Source organism: Hippocampus guttulatus, chromosome 20, assembly GCF_054856545.1.
Source record: "Hippocampus guttulatus isolate MCC_2025c chromosome 20, RoL_Hgut_1.0, whole genome shotgun sequence".
NCBI lineage: Eukaryota > Metazoa > Chordata > Actinopteri > Syngnathiformes > Syngnathidae > Hippocampus > Hippocampus guttulatus.
Window position 1 is genome coordinate 10,300,320 of NC_141280.1, and position 16,708 is coordinate 10,317,027.

Consider the following 16,708-nt stretch of genomic DNA (forward strand, 5'->3'; position numbering starts at 1 on the left):
AGCCCCTGACATCAGTTACACTGATCGACACGCAGTCGGTTGAGCATGTCTATCGTAACCAAACGCGGCAAAAACTCTCAAAGAGCCACGCACCAAATTGAACAGGAAGTTGGCTAATCTTGGTCAGAAGCGGCCATTTTGGGCAAAATCTTAATGTCCGGAGCGTGCATCGTGAAGAAGGGATTCCGAAGGATAAGAGACGGACGTGTTTGTGTATCGTCTCGAAGCGCTAACATTTGGTCGAAATTGCTTCTTTTGCCGTTGCCATATCAACACGTCAGCGGCCATGTTGGCTCTCGGCATGCTTCGCCTCATTGTCTCGCTGCTTGGATCCCTTCCCCGCTGAGGGAGGTGCTCCACTTCACTGAGATAATAGCACAGCACTGGCTGGGGTACTTTGCGCACGCCCAGACTTATCGGTGCTCTCAGCATCTCCTCCTTAATCCCCTTCGGTATCGTTCCCATCTGACCCCGCAGCAGCCGCAGTTGTGCTTGAACTTGCTCCCGCAGCAGGAACATTTCGACACTGCGCCCAAATAATCATCAAATAAAAAGCCGGCTGCATCTGACATCGATTCTCCTCTTCATCTGCTTTGTGTGCTGTGTTGCCCCCTTTGGTATGGGACGCAAAAGTCAGCCCAGTTTAGCTATTCACCCCCCCCCCCCCCCAAAAGTGGTGCTTTTGAAAAATAAATGCATTCATATTTTCTTATTTTAAATGATTATCAGGACTTGTGTGGTAGCTTGACTTACTTAATCAATTCATCGACAGTTAATTGATTGTCAAAATTAATCAGCAGATTAATCAAGATCTTGTCCAAACTGCAAAATGGCGGCCACTCAAGCGTAAATCTTCTCCCTCTTCTGTCGTCCTCCATGAAAGGAGACTGATTGTTGTTGTTTTATTTTTCAAAAGAAGGCATTTGCAAGAATCTTTGCTTTGACTTTAGAAAATAATGATCAACATTTTGACTGATTTTGATGACGGATGTTCCGGACCAGAACAGGAAGGGAATCATCATCACTTCATATCGGTTCATTTTCTCCACTTGTTTTGGAAATCAAGGGACGGGAATTAAAACACACACCTTGATTGAACGGCAGACTCATTCCTTTTTTTTTTTTTTAAACAGCCAAGTGGATTGACATTCAAAATTTGAATGGAAAAAAAGTGGTTCAAAACTGTGACGGCAAATATGAGATTTCACTGTATGTATTGTAGGGGGGGGGGGGTGATCATGAACCTCCCCAGCTTAACATGCGGCAGCTTCACAATTACTGAGCCATGGATCACACACGCACCATCATCATTATCATCCTCGGCAAGGTAAATGAACATGATCAACCCCCACCCCGCCACCAGGAAGTAGACAGAGCCCAACATCTTACAACTTGCCGTTTGGGCCCATCTGGCAAGCAACCGAGATGTTTCGATTTGGCTGTTCAGACTTGATGAACAACTGCACAGCCGCAGCCAAGCGAATGGGGAGGCGACCTGCCGTCTTCGGGGCCCGGGAGGACCCAAATGTGATGAAAAAGCCAACACACGTACACAATGGCGTTTTTGTTTGCCTTTCCAGCGGAACAGGCAATTGTGATTTTGCAGCATCAGCAAACGGTCCCGAACGTGGAGTTGCCACATGCGAACCTTCCGCCACGTTAAGCAAAAATGAATTGGGGTGCGGCGGGGGCGGTCATGCAGTCAGCAGTAGTCGGGTCCCCTCACGCAAACCCGCACATCCCACAAGTGCCCGCGAGCAAGATGGCTTCTTCCGCCGTCCGAGCGCCTCGCTGTTCAGTTGCACTTTGTCCTTTTCATTTCATTTCCACGCTTGGCAGTTTCAAAAGTTTGCTTTTTTCTTTCTTGGTTTTCCACCAACAGTGGGCGGGACGACACTTCCTGCTGGCAGAAAGGTTCCCTGAAGTCAAAGCGGGACAGAAACTTGCTGCTGTGTTGCTTGTTTTACCCGTTCCCCTCCAAACCTTCGACGACACTCCATCAAACCTTGTGGCTGAGGAGAAGAAATCAAACGAAATCCAGTGGTGCCATGAGGTACAAGCTGAGGTCAATTACTTCCGTGACCTTGCTCCGAGCTCCAAACACCCCCCCCACCCCCTAGGTTGAATGGAAAAATGCCATCTAATAGCTCCAACCCCCACCCCCCCCCAAAAAAAACACATAACCAGCAACAAAACATTCAGAAATGTCATCTTCAAGAAGGAAAAAAATTGTACTTCATAATAATCCTTTATTTATGACAAAAATAAACCCAATGTCAAGAATGAAATTATTATTAATTAAATTAAGTTACTATTAATTTAATTTTTAAATTACTTTGCGTAATCTCAATGGGTATTGTGCTGCTCCTTCTGCAGTGCACATCTTAACCACCTAGGGGCAGCACAAGACAGACAGAGGCATAAACTGTACATGGAGATAATCCCAGCTCCTCTCCCAGATCCTCGGCGCAGCACTATTACTAGTCATTTTTCCCGGGGATAAAGAATCTATGACTGTGATCGCTTTGGTAAATTCTCCCTGTGTTGCTGCGCAATTTGTGTTCAAATATCTGGTGCGGAAATCTTTATAACACCACAATGATTGATGCAAATTATGAGTCTGTAAATGGCATTTCCCATTGAATATGTTAGCATAGCACCACATGGCGCTCATAGCTCAAGTTTGCAACCGTCCTTAACAACAGTTGTCATCTTCCTGCACGACAGGAAACAGACACAAAATTTTAGACTGACACGGCACACATTCCAACTCAGGAAACCTGCATTCGAGCAAGTACATGTCTTCGCAATCACTCCACCTGGGCCAAAGAGCCTCAACGGGTTTTGGCTGACGAGCGGTTGCATCGGATAAGGCCTGAAGCACCTTTGGACGTGTTGGTGCCGTCTTGCACTCACCTGTGGTGGCGCGTGTCACCGAGCGCTCGATTGCTGGGGACACGTTCGCTCTCCCGCTGGTTGAAGGCGTAGCGCGTGTACGGGTCGTCGCCGGGATGCCAGCGTCGGGCGCTCAGGTAGCCGCGCTCATCGAAACCGTCCAGCAGGTCGTCCCACTCGCTGTCCGACATCTGCCCGCCGAGCACACACACCGGTTAGCGCCACGCAACGACCAGACAAACACGCGCACACACACGCACACACACACACACACACACACACACACACATACACACAAACTGTATAGACGCCTAAGCAAGCGACATGAACGTTGTGCACGGCCTGTTAGTCTCCTCCCCCATTGCTTAGCCACACACTTGCTGATGCCACACTTTGTCTAAATGGGCCCATTAGGGGGGCTGGGCGAGTGTGTGTGTGTGTGTGTGTGCGTGTATGTGTGTGCGCGAAAGCGTCTCGTCACTCCCCGGGCAGCGCTAACAACAGAGCGTGAAACAGACAAGTACAAGAGAAAAATGAGCAAAAGAGGAGGCAAAGCATGGATGAACAAGGTGGCAGGGAATGACAGGAGACCAGCAGGAAGTTGCAAAGCGGTCGGTTGCCTAAATAAGAGACAAATTCCAGAATGTCTGTGATTGGTCGCCGCTGTGACTTGCTGTCATTTGTCAATTTTCTGTTGAGGCCATCCGGTGATGAATCATCATCATCATGGCACATAAACACACACACGCACACACACACACACACACACACACACACACACGATGCTGTTGTGATGAGTCAGCACGGTGACGAAGAGCCAAACGGCTGCGATGAAGTCTGCGTCAAGCAACTGCGCTTCCCTTTGGCGCAAAGTCGCTGGTCAGCAGCGTCGCCCACGACACTCCACGTGGCTCATCGGAAGATAGACAACAGCGCTGTCGGTCGCAAACTTCGTACGTCTGAATATCGTCAATTGATTTCGCAAATTGATGCCATTGCACGGTGAGTTGTTTGGATGCAAATTCACCAATTGAATGTGATGAAAAGTCTGAAGTCATTCACTACTACGGACATTTCTATCGAGATGCAAGCGATGCCGAGCATATTCGCAAAGTCTGTTTTTCAACGGTGAGCTTTGACCAGATTACCTGAGAAATTCATTATTATGAATCAGTGTAAATGCCAAGAAATCCATGTAGACGGTGACAATGCATCGTTTGGGATTTGTGATCAACACAGCTTTTAAGTAGAAGATAACAATTGGGTGGTAAATCTCAGCTTGTCACGTCAATTATGAGGGACGGAAATGCTCCAACACTCCAAACAGCAGCACTTCGTGTACATGTCGGTTAAAAACAAGCGTGTGTGTCGAATGTGAGAGTCAGAAGGGCGAGCGAAAATGACACAGTTCATGGAGTGAATGACGAATGCCGTGTAAAAAAAGCTACCGATGTTCAATTTGAGTCATGCGGTGAGTTAGCGTCGCCCACGGTACGTTTCTAAATTGCATATCTGTTCAGACATTTTGTTTCTGCCGTCAAAAGCCATTCCTCAGTTTTGTTTTTGCTGTTGTATACTCTCTCACAAAAACAAAACATATTTGCGTCCAAGTTCCCAAAACAAAAATTCGGTTTTTAACCGCCAAAAAGCAGCCCGCGGACAACTGCGGATTAGCAAAGCCTGCCTGAATAGATTTTTACTTGCTGCTCCTTCATCAGAGCAGCACAGTGTTTGTTTGTCTCCAGTCCAGGCTTAAACTGGCTCCACAACACACACGCACGCGCACACACACACACACGCACACACACACACTCACTAACGCACACACAGTCATCGATTAAGATGGTGCATGCGTGCGTGCCTGCAGCAGCAACGCTTGTTTGGGTTCGATATTGGTTTTCTCTTCCAGCTACGATATACATCTTTGTCTATGACCGCACACAGGTGCGCACACACACACACACACACACACACACGCACACTTCTTTGACAACTTAAGCACTGTTGCATAACTATTTAACGAGGAAACAGCAACCGCGGTCGACATTTAGCGTCATTAGCAATTTTTAGAGCCCCACCGAGCAGGAGTTCAGAACATTCAGAGTCATTCTCATTCCCCGAGGCGTGGAAAAGAAACAAAGCTTGCACTTGTATGTTCACATCCCCTATTAAATCCGTATAATCTTTATTTTCGAGCAGCGGCATAACTCCAATCGTGCGCGTGTTTGCGTTCGCGCGCGCATGCGGGCAGATGGGAAGCCATTTTGCGCTGAGCTGGCACAGTTGCACTTTCTGCTTCCCACTTTAAAAAAAAAGACAATGAAATATTTGGGGCGAATTGGTCCTGATGTTGTGCAACCTCCTTCTCGACCAATCACATCGCTTGGGTTCTAGGTACGGTACAAGTAGAAATACTTGGTGCTGTAGTTGAGAGGATTTATTTCGCAGTATTAACTTTTTTTTTTTTTAAATGAGGACTATTACAAAACATGGTTTGCCATCAGCTGTAGGAGCGGGAATCGTGGCCATTATTATCACTTTTATTTTGTATCCTTATTTCTTCTTGTTATTGCGATTGTGATTTTCCCTGCAGGAACCACTTCCAGCTGCTCCGAATCTCATTTCCTTCACAGGCGCCCGCTGAATCGCTTGCATTGAGGAACAATGGCTGCAGCCAGCATGACGCAAACCAAGCAGAACTTTAATAATCTCTGACAAGCGTGCGCACGCATGTGTGGATGATGCTTCGCGGGAGAGAAGACAGAAAGTACAGCGAGAAAGCAGGAAGTGGACAACAATGTCTTGGCTAATCAGAGGCCGAGCTGGCGCTCATCTGAGTGTGCAGACCTCTGCCAACGTCACATATCAAATCAAATAAATGAGCGACAGGCATCAGGTGGCTCCGATGATGCGTGATACGCAAATACTGGACAAGTGCCACCTATCAACACTATCAATTGGATTTTATATGTTGTGTTTACATTGGCGCTTATTAAATGGATGTCGCCGGGCTTGTTTTGCAACCACTTTGGATTGCAAGGCAGCGGACGCGCTTGCATCACTCGCCTCGCGAACGTTAATGGGTTCAACTTGAAAGTGAGAGCAAATCTTGGCATTTATGTCACTTGAGCGGCGTTTAGGTTTGCCGTCAAGTGGCGCGATGAACATGCGAGTGCAAATACACGTTAGACGTGGATAGAGTGCTAAACACGATGTAAATACGATACATTTGTTTTCTGGATCATTAGTTGTGATGTAAAAATGCCACAATGAACACATAAACATTCCATATAGGACTCAGTGGTAGTGTAAAAAACAGGACATTGATGACGCGTGCGACATGAAGGTCATTCAAAAATAAACGCGGCACTCATATTTGGCTTCACAGGCGACCGCTTCCACGTACGTGCGTGAAGATGAAGTTGACGTCGAAGGCCCTAATGTGCCAACGCTGCAGGTGCACCGACGTTCACCAGCAAAAATCACACGGCTGATATAAATAGCTTACTGACTTTGTGAAGTCAAACAGTCCTTCTGAATTCACGTTGAGAGCTGACCGCACGTGCCTCACGTTGAAAGCTGACCGCACGTGCCACAAGTGACAAAATAATGACGCAACACAGAAGCAGACGCCATTTGTCGTTGGCTGTCGATGGAAATTAATAAAGCGGAAGTCAAGTCAAAACATTTCTTGACACCAACTCTGATGTCTCGCAAGTGGCAAAACGGCCGCCCTGCGAGATGTATAAAAACGGGTGGCTGTTGCTGCTTCATTCGTATTCACCAAAGAATGCCATGTTTCGGCGAGTTAGGGTGTGTAGAGCATATTAGTGTTTATATTTTTGACTCAACTTCATCTTTAAATTTTAGTTTTAACAATCTTCCAACAAGCGGTTTTTACATATATATGAACACATAGAGACAGGTAAGAAATAAAAAGCAAAGAAATATTTGCAGTGTTATTCTCCGTTAATAAGATGTCCAAAGGGTTTGTGGCTTCGCTGTTTTGTTTTGGGCTTTTTTTTCCTCCCCCTGAACTTATTTTAGAAGACCGCCAAGCCTCGTGACCAAATGCCATGACAGCCAGCTGTCAGATTTTACCACAGGTACTCCCACGTGACAGCAGCTGCACCAATCAACAGGCGCATGCGCAGTCACGCACATACGATCACATTGGCGGGAAAACTGTCACGCAAGTGCGCGTGAAGAAGGTGAGTGCGTGCCTGCGTGCGTGCGTGCGCGCGCCTCACCTGTTTAGTTTGCCCCGCTCCAGGTCCCGCTCCCGCTCCCGCTCCGTACCCGACACCGACGCGCCCGGCGCCGGGGGCCCCCCCAAATTCGGGCTGCCTCCTGCGGCTGAGCACCAGAAGGTACACGAGCGCCCCGAGCCACACCAGCACCGCCGCGGCCACCGACGCACGCCGACACACGCGCTTCATTCCCGGTCACTGAAGCGGCGTTGACAGCCGCCCCCCGGAAGCCAATCCGAGGAAGTCCGAGCACCACGCCGCCGCCACCTCGCGCTCATCCTGCCCTCGGTCCTCAGCGCGCCGACAAAAGGAGGAACAAGCGAGCGCTCGCCACTTGGTCCTTCCTTCAACTCTGGCGACCTGCAAGCAATTCCAGCCAGCATGCGCGTGTGTGAGTGCGCGTCAATCGCTGCGAGTCAGCGTGCAAGAGCGTGCGCGCGCTAGCCCGTTTCCGGGGCTGATAGCGCCACCTGCCGATTCACACTAGCTCAAGGGTCTAAAATCGACGTTCAAAAAAGTGACTGGGATGAAAGAAGTGAAAAATTATTTTATGTTAGACGGTTGAGTCAAATGAAATAAAATTTCAACATACTGACATGACACTTGATTAGGCACACTCGAAAAAAACAAACAAAGGGCTAGCACAAGAAACACGTGTAGCCTGTAGACCAGGGTTGCCCAACCTTTTTTAAATAAAGATCTACTTTTCGAATTCCATACTGCTGACTGCCAACAACTTCCGGTGATGCAGGTCAAGAGCCACAGTAGGTTAAAGGTGACCTGCTTTTTTATTTTGGTTCATTTTTTTCAAGACTTTTTGTGAAAATGAGACTGATGGGATGCTAAGGGTGTAGTGTGCACTCACACAAATATGCATCATATTCATAACACAGACAGAAATGTTTTGGGTTGGGGTTTTTTTCCCCTCCACACCCCTCGCAATTGACTTGGGAGCAGTCCGCAAGCTACCGGTCGCGACATATTGGGCACCCCTGCTGTAGACAGTGGCCCCCTACATATTTGCAGTTCGGCATCTGCAGATTCACCTGTTCCCAGATTTACATATTTTTTTTTTGTATTTTTTAATACAAATAATCATGGAAACACCCACTAATTCACAGCATTTTTTTCAGTCTGCTTCTTCACCTTTTTTTTTTTACCTGAACCTCTGATTATTTTCTAAAAAGGCAATTATTTGTGGAGTTTCTTCATTTTTTAGACAAACTGGTTAAATGAGAATGCATTATTTTACACACACGTTTTGACTTGATTAAATCTACAAATTACCTGGTCGTTTCTTTTTAAAAATTAAATGTGACAATTTCAGCATGACGTTTCCCAGCCCCGAATTAGATCCAAACGGAAAAAGAGACCGTAGATACAGTACTAACACGTTAGATTCATCCATAAAACAAGTATGATTCGTGGCAGCAAATCCAAAAAGTGTGCCACGCGGTCCTCTGCCGCCCTCTAGTGTTCTCCAGAAGAACTGCTTTACTCCAAGAACTTTCACAAGTTGTCAAGTTTCCGACGGTCCCAAACGTACCACTATTAAAATTATCATTGAACAGAAATGAAACGATGTGCTAATGAGTAAAAACCACAATCATCGTAAGTGAAGCAGTATCGCTTACATTTTCTAACATGGGACACTAAGTTGGGTTTAATTGGGACAAACGATAGAAAATGACTTATTGTGCTGCATATCACCCAAAATGAGAGTCAATTTTGAGTTATCCATCTCTGAAAAGCAAGCAGTTGTGTATTTTGCTGTAAAAGTGGGGCTAACTGACATTAGCGTTTGGTCACTCTCAAGGCATCAAGAAGGCAGCGTCCTTGGAAGAAAGTACAGCAAACCACATCATCTACTCCAGTTTATTTCCTCATCAGAAAACGCAACACAATAAAATTAAAAAGGAGAAAATAAGGACAGAATTCTTCTTTCATAATACATTGAAACTATGCCACTCTATGCTAGGGTGTAAGTAACTCAAACTGATATACGGTTAAATAATTCTTTGCTTTAAAAAGGTACACAAAGATATTTTCTTTTTCTTCCGTTTCTCATCAGCACTCAAAAAACAAAACAAATCCTGAAAAGAAAGATCCGCACCGTTTCCTTTCCTCTCACTTTAGCGCCGTCGCGCATCTCCGTGTGAGGAGGAAGAGCTTCAAGAGGACCGGGACCAACTGGCAAGTTGCTGGGCTTTCCTGTCGCATCTCCATTGAGTTGTGACACTGATGGAAACGCGACAGGATTTTTTTGCCAATCGAGAGCGAGGACACCACAAAGTCTTTTCGAACGGTCGAGTTTGCATTTGCCATGTGGAATTCATTCACTGGGCCACGTCAGTTATTCAAACATTGAGAAATGTTGTCTGATAGCAAATATCGAATGTGTCTACTAGATGGACAGACAACACCAAATGTGGGAAAAAACTAGACTTTTTGTCATTACGTTGGTGACTCGCTTTGAAAAGCCAGTTTTTAATGAGCAACACCAAGTTTGGTCACAATCTCAAGAAACGACAGGAAGTCAGCCATTTTGCTTTCCAAGAGGCAATTTTGAATTAATTTCCCCCCCCCCCCCCAAAAGTGTTTCACCTCACAAAATGAAATTTGGTAGAGTCCCGAATCACAACGAATGCCCGCAAAGACACAGGAAGAGGCTAGCGTTAGCCCATGTCGCGAGCGTCAATTTAACACGAGGAAGAAAAGACTCGGTTCACACTCCAAAACAAGCAAACACTCCCACAATCAAAAAAAGTACAAACCACACCCCATCGATTAATTATAACCATGAAACACAACCCCAAGAATCAAATAAATTAACAGAAGCCTTTGGGGAGGTCACGTAATGACTTCAGATGCTCGGCAGCCATGTTTTGGTGAACAACTTCGCCCCCCCCCCCCAAAGGAGAGAAAAAAAAAACTTCAGTCGTACTTCCCCACTCTGTGCAGGGAGGAACTATGTACCGAGCATCGTGAGGAGGAAGAGGAAGCTCTCACGTGTGCACGCACGCAACTACGACACAGATGGGGTTGTGTTCTCCTGGAGTCCATGCGATCAGAAGTCCAGTTCAGAAAGGGCGGCGAACTTGCCGCTCCCCAAACAAGTGAAGAAGAAAAGGAGGAGGAGGAGGGGGAGGAAGGCGGGTTCGACCTGAGAGAGAAGACGGCAAAAGTTCTGCGCAACTTCCTGTGGGTGATGGAAAAGCTCGTGCAAGTGGACCAGAGACCAGCAGGGGTAGGTGGGACGGGGTGGGGGTGGGGGGGCGCGGGGGGGTTGTTTAAGGCTGAGCGAGTGTGAGCGGCGTCCGGGTCCAAAGTGGCTCTGACTCCTCCTCCTCCTCTTCCTCCTTTTCCCTTCTTGCCTCCGTCCAGCCACACGCGTCTGCGTCGCTCGGACGGCGCGGCCGATCAGGAGCACTCCTCGCCGATGCGCTGGCACGAGCGGCCCACCTTGCGGTCCAGCTTGACCATCTTGAGGACGGCGTCCTGCCGCCCGCGCCCTAAATGGTCGAAGAGGCAGTCGTGCTGCTCGGGGAGGCGGTGCAGCATGCAGAACACGTAGCCTGCAAAACAGAGCAGAGACATGGAAATAAGGACACCGTGCCCCCTCACGAGTAAATCTGCAAAGAAATAAAAATTTGAAGGAGACATGCCCCAAAAGACAAAGCAAGTCGGACATTTTGCTTCCAAGCGACCATTTCAGGGTCAATTGGACCATTGTCAAGGATCCTTTGAATTTATTTAGCCACCAAAGCCGCTTACGCTTGACAAGACAGAATTTCCATCGAGATTATCGACTCGCTCCGCAAGTTTACCATTTTGCTTTAAAGCGCCCACTTCACAATCTATTTGGCCATTTGTGAGGGTCATGAGCATTTTATTTATTTTTGGTATTCAGCCCTCAAAGCCAATTTGCAACATGAAATTTGGTCGATATACTGGTGGCCCGGGCGTCCAGTGGTGAGCGCGTCGACCTCACAGTGCAGAAGTCGTGGGTTTGATCCCTGCTCTGTGGCCTCCCTGTGTGGCGTTTGCATGTTCTCCCTATGCCTGTGTGGGTTTTCTCCGGGTACTCTGGTTTACTCCCACGTTCCCAAAACATGCATGGCAGGTGAAAGGAACACTCGAAATTGTCTCCAGGTGTGAGTGTGAGCGTGGATGGTTGTTAGTCTGTGTGTGCCCTGCGATTGGCTGGGAATCGGTTCAGGGTGTACCCCGCCTACTGCCCGAGGGGGGGCTCCAACACGCCCAGCGACCCGTGTAAGGATAAAAGCAGATCAGAAGATGGATGGATGGATTCTATCATGAGTAGACCCACAAAAAAAACGTTCAGCCATCTCAGTGTCAACTCCGCCCTTCCCATGAGTCCTTTTGAATTTTTTTTTTTAATTTCTAATTCTACCTCAAAGCCAGTTTTTCCACTTGGCAAAATGAAAGTTGGTGGACATGTCTATTCTTAACTAATTCAGTACCAGCCAATTCTAGACCGAGTCTGAAAAGACGTTTAAAAACGTCTTTGGGAGTGAATGAGTTAACAGACCCAACCCATATGACTCAAGGAGCCATGCAGCGACGTGTTTTGGGGCAAAATGTTGTCGAATGTGATGTGTGCACCAACCACAGCGACAGGAGCCCAGTTCCTGCTGCACCAGCTCCAGTTTGCTTTGGCAGCTGTAGCAGCGCCGGCGGTTCTTCTGCTTGGGCGTGCCGCCCCCCGCCTCCTCTCCATCTTCTTGTTCTTCTGCTTCTTTTTTCGCCTCAGCCCGTGGCCGCTTCTCCGGCGTGGCCTCGCTCTCCGAAGAGGAGGCTGTGAACGTAGCGGAGGAGAAGGAGAGGTTTAGCGTCGATTGTCCGGATAAGGGTTTGGCAGACCGGGTGAAAAGAGCGTACCCGACTCTCGAGGACGTTTCGCAGATGCCCGCATCGTCCCCTGCGCCGTCACTGTCGACGACACGCCTGAAAGCGGCAGAGAAGACACTTTTTATGTATTTGACGTACATCAAGTGGCAAATTTGGTTCCTCCTGCGTGCTTACTCTCCGCGGAGGCGGCGAACAACGCCGAGGCTTCCTCGGCGGGCGGCGGCTTCATGGCGGTGGGCGGGGACAAAGACGGCGACGTTGACGACGATATCGATGGCGCCTTGGCGGCGGTGGCTGCGGCGGTCTCGCCGCTGCCGCTGGTGAAGACGGCCGATTGGCTGTCCTCGCCCGGCTGCTTCTTCTTGATGTCTGCACAGTGCAAGCCAGGAAGAAAGAAAGTCATCGCTGCCCTTTTAATTTTCACAATCGTTGAAGGAATTTAAGACTTTTTCAAGCCCTTTCGAGAAACAGAAGAGTTGGTCAGAGGAGTGGCCGGAGTGCCAAATAGTCAGGAGGACATTTTATGATGCTGCTGATCAGATATTGAAAGTCTCAAACATTTTCAAGTCTTTGCCATTTTGTCTTCGCTTATGTTGCGTTCTTAAGAACGCTGCACAAGTGGTTAGCACACGTCTATTGTTGTTTTTGTGTTTGTTTTGTCACTTTGTGTTTGTTGTTACGTTGCGTGGACCTGATGTGGACTGTTTTCAGCATTTTTGGCCATGACGTTCGTCAAAGCAGAAGAATCTGTGCTTGGTGGTTGCGCCTTCTCAGCGGCACGCGTGTACCAGCACTGATTTTGTTTGGGCGGAATGTCGGCACCATTTGACTGTCGTTGCTGGACATCCCCGGGGCGCTTGTGTCTTGCGCCTGAAATAGGCAACATTTTCACAGCCCCGCTTTGTTCAGCGAAAAGGTCGGTGCTGATGGACAGTCTGCGGCTGAATGGATGCATGGCTTGAGGAGCCGACGATGAGAAGAAAGGAGCGTCAGCGCAGAGCGCCGATGCGTATGTGGAACTGGGAGTCGCGGCTTGGAATTGAAGCGGATTTACATGGGACAGGAGATGAGAGCCAATCACTTTTTCGTTAATGGATGCTACAGCTTCTTGTGGCTTTCAAGCTTAGCTTGTAGCAGACCTGTGCACATTTTAGCATGGCGTCTTTGATCCACTGGTGAAAAGGACACTTTGATTCGCTCCTCTTTCATCTAGTACTGCTTCAAACAACAAAGTGAATGGAGGAAAAGTGGTTCAGCTGGCATGTCTGTCTGTTTTATGTGTTGTGTTGTATTATTTTGTCATTTTATGTTCAGTGTTCTTTTGATGGCGGCGCGGGAACCTGCAGCGGCTCCTCTTGCTGTCTGTTGTCTGTTTAAGAGGGAGGAAATTTCATCTGTGCTGTATGTTCACACATTTGACAATAAAGTTGACCTTGATACCTTGATGTCTCCCAGTTCTGAGGTTCTCGGCGCAAGAGTTTTTGTTCTCCTGCACTTGCGGGGATTTCCACTGACTTCCTCCCCCACAGTCACATGCTGGGTGTCACTGACGATTTTAAATCGTCCAAGTGCAAAGGGCACCGCATACTGGTCTGCAAATTGTTCATGCTCAAGCTAAAGTGCTATCTTTGTGCCAAGGAACTATACTATACTAACTGAACTATACTAATTGAGCTTAAATGCTACAGTAGCTACAGACTTTTGAAAGCTCTTCGACACGTCTCCCTAATATGTGTTTTGCTATATGGCAGGAGTTTGAATGAACTTACCAGCAAAACACTTGGAACACATATTCATGGTCTTGCTGGACCTACAACAACAACAACCAAAAAAAAACCAGTCATGGTTAGTGTCGACATGCGCCAGGGTTTACCGGTCTCACTCAAATCTGTGAATCGTCATTTCAAAGAATGATTCAACTCTTTGACAGTATTACCATGCCTGAAAACTCTTGGCAATATATACAGGTATTTTTTTATGTTAGGTGTCGCTTAAAAAAAAAAAAAAAAAAAAATTCAAATCAAATTCAGCCCCCGACACCATTTTCAGCAATTGCCCTGAAAATTGGATGGATATGTCGAAATGTCTCAAGGACCCAAAGCACAGCACCAAGTCGGCCATTTTGGTTTGAAGCGGCCATTTAAGTGTACATTCCATCCCAGTCCCCCCCTCCAACAAAAAAAAAACAAAAAAAACAAGAGTTTCATACAAACAAAACTAGTGACGGAAGTGCTGAAAACGTAGGGATCCCCGAAACAAGTTCAGCAAAATTAAATTACACTTTACACTTACATTTTTTTTTAAGGCTCATGAAATTACGCTAAGGTGGCCTGCAGCTAAGCAACTACTTATTTTGTTATTTTCAAGCTTTCTTAAAAAAAATAAGGAAAAAAAAGGCATGGATGAACTTGGCATGTCGGCAAACTGCTTTGCGGTGCAGTTGACAAGTGGGAGTCACGTCGCAAACACGCACACGTCACCTCCTGTGGACAGGTGGGCTGTCAGCCCAACTGGCACACCCCACAGATGGGAGGCAGCGGGATTTACAGGTTTTAAAGAATAAATGAGATCACACATCTTCCTGCTCTAACTTTTTTGTGATGCTCAATATTTTATGGAGGCTGGCTTTGCACTGCATGCTATGGATGACAATTCCCATATTTATTTTTCCCACTCAAGTGACACAACTGGAATATCCACCGCTCACAATCAGACCTCTACCAAATGCGGCTCAAAAATCAGACAAATATCTGCCAAAGCAAAGAGCAGGCTCGACCCATAGACAGCACCATCACTGAGAGGGAAGTGAACATGACATCTGCAAAAATAAGTTCAGTAGAAGAAATGAGATTGAACATTGAAGGGCATCACACAGTAATCATGTTTTGCCACTAACTTCACTCATGTTGCTTCTATACTGTATACATCTACGGACTCAATCCAAAATCCATAACTTTTTTTTTTTGCACTGTCTGTTGTCGAGTTCAACAAATAAGGACGGCGTATTGGAAAACAGTCAGATGTTATGCATGAGAGTGACAATAAAATGAAATTATTTGATTCATAATGTATATTGCAAGATTAAATTGTCCAATCAAACAGTAATCGGATTTTATTTTCCATCAACTATTGGAACAGGAGTCAAGCAGTAATAATCATTTGATGTTTGTGCATTTTCTGCAATGTCAGTTCTAAGTCATCTCCATTAAGGGGTGACGTTTTGAAAGTTTGATGTATGTGATATTTTTTTTAAACATGGATTTTAAAAAACATTAGTTGCAGCTATAATTTACAGTGGTTTTCCCCCTTTAGCCATACAAAGAGGTCAATAAAAAGTATTAGGGAATATAAAACTGAAGGTTCCCCCTGCAGCCGCGAGGGGGCACACTTGCGAGCCGTTCCTGGTAGAATTACTTTGTCTTCGTTATTAATTTACCGTTTAGTCGTTTGTTGTTGTATTGATTATTTTTGCTCCATGTACATCCCTTTGTGTACGGCGGTGGTTGTTTTAAAGTGCTCTATAAATACAGGTGAGTTGAGAAAAACTCAAAACTACTCCTTGATGACGTAGCAGACTGTGAATCATATCCGGTATGCAACAAACCGCACCGTACCGTGCATCCACTTTGACGTGACACATCAAACATGAAATTCCAATGAAGATAAGAGAAGCCCTTTAGAACCTCAACCCGAAGACAAGTGAGCATTTTACTCACAATTCTAAAGTTCAAGTTGTCATTGTGAGAGCAGCAACAGGCCAAGCTGCCTTTACAAGGAACCTGCTCAAACTGCTGCCAATAAATCATGCTGGACGTTGGCACGTCAGGTCCAAACGTCATCGAACGCCACCCAAAAGACGACAAGACACTGACCGGGTCCCCAAAGTTCAGCAACAGCTGTCACTGGCAGGCAGGAGGTTGATTTCTTAGGCAACTTCCCAACCCCCCACCGTCGGCCTGCTCAACGTAACAACAACAATGGGCGACTTGGGTCCGTTGGGAAAGATTTCATCCGCGCACTTTGGTTTCATTGCGAGGCGACCGAGCGGACTAAACTTACCCCCAAAAGCCGCACGGACACCGGGGAGGGAGGCCGGGCGGCTTGCTTCTCTCACTGGTGTCGCCCATGGCAGCCGGCCGCAGGCGACGCGAGGCCGGGGATGATTCTGCGGCCTGCTCTTTCGCTGGAGCCTACCCCCTCAAAAAAAAACTAATTTGAAAAAAACTGGGGAAAAGCGACACGGACGATAACAAAACGTCCTCGTCTGGTTGAATAATCCTCGGAAAAATAGGTGAAAAGGCGAGCCGCTAAAGTGTCGAGCTACGTTTGAAGAGAATTGAAAGGCACTCAATGCAATCAGCTGGACACGTTAGACACGACCAACAAGCGAGGGGCCGGGGGGCATCCGCGTTCAACTACAATCCGTCGAAAAACTCGCCAGGCTTCCGCCGAGGTCCAAAAACAGTGACTTAAAGAGATGTTGAAGCCGTGCGAGGGCGTTTAGCGAAAGCAGATCGCTCGAATCCGCGAGGCCGGCCCAGGCGAGCGTCCGAGGACAACCCCTCCCGTCAAGACGTCCATGGGCTGAACCCAGCTGGGCCGGAAGTGCGTCCAGCAACACCAAAAATGTCAACAGTGGACAGCAAAATCGACAAGGCGACTTCAAGTGAGCTCATGTCAGGCAACATTCA

The 16,708-nt window shown here is 47.2% G+C and overlaps 2 protein-coding genes across 2 annotated transcripts in view; both read right to left on the bottom strand.

Moving 5' to 3' along the window:
• galnt14 (UDP-N-acetyl-alpha-D-galactosamine:polypeptide N-acetylgalactosaminyltransferase 14 (GalNAc-T14)) overlaps positions 1-7,538 on the bottom strand; it is a 58,051-nt gene extending 50,513 nt beyond the window's left edge. Inside the window, exons 1-2 of the mRNA XM_086100311.1 lie at positions 7,146-7,538; positions 2,917-3,086 (exon numbers count right to left, since the gene is read on the bottom strand). Of these exons, the coding sequence (XP_085956437.1) occupies positions 2,917-3,086; positions 7,146-7,334 (359 nt within the window). The 5' untranslated portion in view covers positions 7,335-7,538. The remainder of the gene's footprint in view (positions 1-2,916; positions 3,087-7,145) is intronic.
• Positions 7,539-9,006: 1,468 nt separating this feature from the next.
• On the bottom strand, positions 9,007-16,607 carry LOC147188011 (AN1-type zinc finger protein 3-like). Its single transcript, XM_086100701.1, has 6 exons — positions 16,077-16,607; positions 13,787-13,827; positions 12,192-12,386; positions 12,048-12,113; positions 11,776-11,964; positions 9,007-10,720 (listed from the first exon to the last, which is right to left on the bottom strand). Exons 1-6 carry the CDS (start codon positions 16,142-16,144, stop codon positions 10,566-10,568), a joined length of 714 nt encoding a protein of 237 aa, XP_085956827.1. The 5' UTR covers positions 16,145-16,607; the 3' UTR covers positions 9,007-10,565.
• Positions 16,608-16,708: the final 101 nt, after the last annotated feature.

What these genes read in the sequence shown, in the direction of transcription:
- LOC147188011 (XM_086100701.1), bottom strand. Translation starts at nt 16,144, where the DNA reads ATGGGCGACACCAGTGAGAGAAGCAAGCCGCCCGGCCTCCCTCCCCGG. An exon ending in GTGTTCCAAGTGTTTTGCTG is followed by an intron (nt 12,387 to 13,786) that starts GTAAGTTCATTC and finishes TGCACTGTGCAG; the next exon opens with ACATCAAGAAGAAGCAGCCG. An exon ending in GAAACGTCCTCGAGAGTCGG is followed by an intron (nt 11,965 to 12,047) that starts GTACGCTCTTTT and finishes CTACGTTCACAG; the next exon opens with CCTCCTCTTCGGAGAGCGAG.